This window comes from Aplysia californica, unplaced genomic scaffold, assembly GCF_000002075.1.
Source record: "Aplysia californica isolate F4 #8 unplaced genomic scaffold, AplCal3.0 scaffold00078, whole genome shotgun sequence".
Taxonomy (NCBI): Eukaryota; Metazoa; Mollusca; class Gastropoda; order Aplysiida; family Aplysiidae; genus Aplysia; species Aplysia californica.
In genome coordinates this window covers 1,677,682-1,680,619 of record NW_004797348.1, presented here as the reverse complement: position 1 = coordinate 1,680,619, position 2,938 = coordinate 1,677,682, and the positions used below count along the sequence as shown (strand labels likewise).

The window sequence follows — 2,938 nt, the reverse complement described above, 5'->3', positions numbered from 1 at the left end:
CCCCGTACCGGTCAGTGGTCATCGCCAGAAGTACCAATTATAACAACACAATAAACAGTAACCAGTAACGTCTACAACAAGAATGTTTCACAAACTGTCTATCCCCTCCCCCAGTACCGGTCAGTGGTCATCGCCACCTACGCCCTGTGCGGCTTCTCCAACCTGGCCTCCATGGGCGTACAGCTGGGAGCCCTGGGAGCTATGGCGCCCAACCGGAAGGGTGACATGTCCAGGATTGTCATCCGCGCCATGATCGCCGGCAACGTCGCCTGCTTCATGACCGCCAGCATTGCAGGTAGGCCTAATTAATAATTGCTAGTGCACGCTTGGTTGTCGTGTGAAAAGGGGTGAAAAAGGAAGGGGGGGGAAGGGGGCGAAGGGTTGAACAGAACCCCGAGCCAGTACAATTTAATTATACTCTGCTTTTATGTTGTTGTTGTTGTTGTTAGTGTTTTGTTGTTGTTGCTGCTGTTGTTGTTATTGTTTTGTTGTTGTTGTTGCTGTTGTTGCTGCTTTTGTTGTTATTGTTTTGTTGTTGTTGTTGCTGTTGTTGTTGTTTTATTGTTGTTATTGCTGTTGTTGTTGTTTTATTGTTGTTATTGCTGTTGTTGTTGTTGTTGTTGTTGTTGTTGTTGTTGTTGTTGTTGTTGTTGTTGATGATGATGATGATGATTGGGAGGGGAGGCACTTAAAAGCAGAGCAAAGTTGTTTTTCTACTTATACCATATTTTGATGTACCGTGGTTTACATGTATACTAAATTTCCAAAGGCTACACTCATTTTTCAAAATATTTTATTTGTGGATTTACCCCTCGAAGGCGATTAAAACTGTTCTTGCGCGACTCATAATATAGCCCGTCAAGTCGAAGCAGAATGTATTGTAAGGAAGGATGTTCCTTTATCTTACACTTACAGAAGATATAAACACTGCCGTACACTGACAAAACGCCTTTTTCTCATTCACTGCAGTTTCGAGAAAACAACGATTTTCTGTTTTCTTATAAATATCTAAACTACTTTGCACCATACATCAACGGTTGGTCACATACTCTGAAGAGAATGCCATTCCCAATGCTCAATAAATATTATAAGAAAACTCGAAACAGCTGGGAATAAGAAGAAGGGGTTTGTCTGTGTGCGACAGAACAGCTAGAAACCTCCTTCCCTGCCGTATAGGGCGGTTAACAGAAACAAAGCGCAGTTTTGGGGGGCTCTCGTGGCCTAGAGTCTAGAGGTTAAGGTGTTCACCTCTCATTTAATAGGTCCCAGGTTCGAATCCGGATAGCGACGGAAATTTTTCTTCTCTAAAATTCTCTCGTTTCACCTCTTTTCCTGCTCTGGCAATGTTCTGTCGTCTGCTTTCGTCTCCACTTTCTGCCCCCCCCCCCCTCACATCCTTTGCCCCCTCCTCTGGGCTCCTGACTCTTTCTGCTGCCTTTCTACTGTTACTCCTTGGCTCTTTCTTACTGATGTCTTTCAGCCACACCCATAATCTTAAGGTAGGAAAGATCTACACCTAGCCTTCTCGGACAAAGGCGAAAAATCTCGGAGGTCCCGTTTACAAGTTGGGCACGTTAAAGATTCCTTGATGGTCCAAAATCGATAAGGGTACGCTTCGGCCGACACCCGGGCAAAATTCAAAAGTTGCTTTAATAATGTGTCCCGCGCGCTCATATGACCGTATGCAGTTGCGAGCGCCGTAAAACATGTACCAATTTATTTATTTTTTTGGTCTGAAAAACGTAGTTTTCCCCTTATTTATTTTGTTTTGTTTCGTTTTACTTTTCTATTTGCAACAAAATAGCTCTGTCCAGTATTGTATCTGAGTGTAAGGCTATTGGTTCATGTAGTGCATGGCATGGAAGGAGTCACACTCTCGCTGGTAATGTTTGTTTCGCTCAACAGCCTACTCTCCTAGAAGATCCAGAGGTTTATTTGGGGAACTCGCAAACTGAAAATGTCTCAATTCAAAATGAGTCTTGTCTAGTTGTTTGTTTGGGGTTGTTTGTTCAGCGTTGTTGGTGGGTTTTTTTCATTTTTACATATTGTTTGTATTGTATATATACAAATAATCTATGTGCGTGCGTATTTATATATAATATAGTATACATATAACTTATTATAATAACATTATGCTTTGATGTTCCCCCCTTTCTAAATTCTTTCTTCTTTTGCAGGTCTCCTTTACACCGAAGAGTAATTGTTTGGTGCTAACTCAACTGATTTTTTTATTACCGAGTGCCTGGATAAAGAAGACAAGAATGCGACACACCTTGAACTGCCTCGATTTGGGGGAAGGAAACGAAAGTTTCAAAGGGCGTGTGCCACTCTGTCATTTATCATTTTCACCCCCCCCCCCTCCCAACCCCAAGTTGTATGACTAGCATTTACGAGTGAAATAGTTATGTTGGGTTGCTTTTTTTTAACCATGCTCATATAACCAATTCAGAATTTCAATGCTATACATGTATTTATAGGCTTATGCATTGTTTGTTTGGGGTTTTTTTCATCATACTTAATAATGAAACTATATAAAATATACAATTTTCTTCTTTTTTGAAAAACTGTGTTCCAATTTCTTATTGCAAGTCTGCTTTTTCTCTCTTACATAACACTACCACCACCACCACCACCACCACAATCACCATTATCTGAGTTATCACAGCCCTAGCACCCACAACAGCAACTACCACTCTACCAGTGAGACCAAAACTACCTACAGCACACCATCGCAACAACCATACCCTATCCGTACGTCATGTTTTACTATAGTATCCATACGACCTGGGGAACTCTGTTCCACCACATTCCAAAGAGGAAATTTACTCGTTAATTCGATCCGTTCGCTTTGCATAGCAGTCTGTCAAAATGAGTTTTCGAGAAATACTGAAAGTTTCAAAGAGATCTTCGTACTACATTAGAAGTATTCTAAAATGTG

At 41.3% G+C, this 2,938-nt stretch overlaps 1 protein-coding gene across 2 annotated transcripts in view; it reads left to right on the top strand.

The window, feature by feature from the left end:
- The window catches only part of LOC101862171 (solute carrier family 28 member 3), a gene marked incomplete in the record, with an annotated part of 30,227 nt that extends 27,663 nt beyond the window's left edge, over positions 1 to 2,564 (top strand). For both annotated transcript variants that reach the window (XM_035968725.1, XM_013080214.2), the window contains 2 exon segments: positions 115 to 295; positions 2,178 to 2,564. In XM_035968725.1, coding sequence (XP_035824618.1) covers positions 115 to 295; positions 2,178 to 2,200 — 204 coding nt within the window.
- Positions 2,565 to 2,938: the final 374 nt, after the last annotated feature.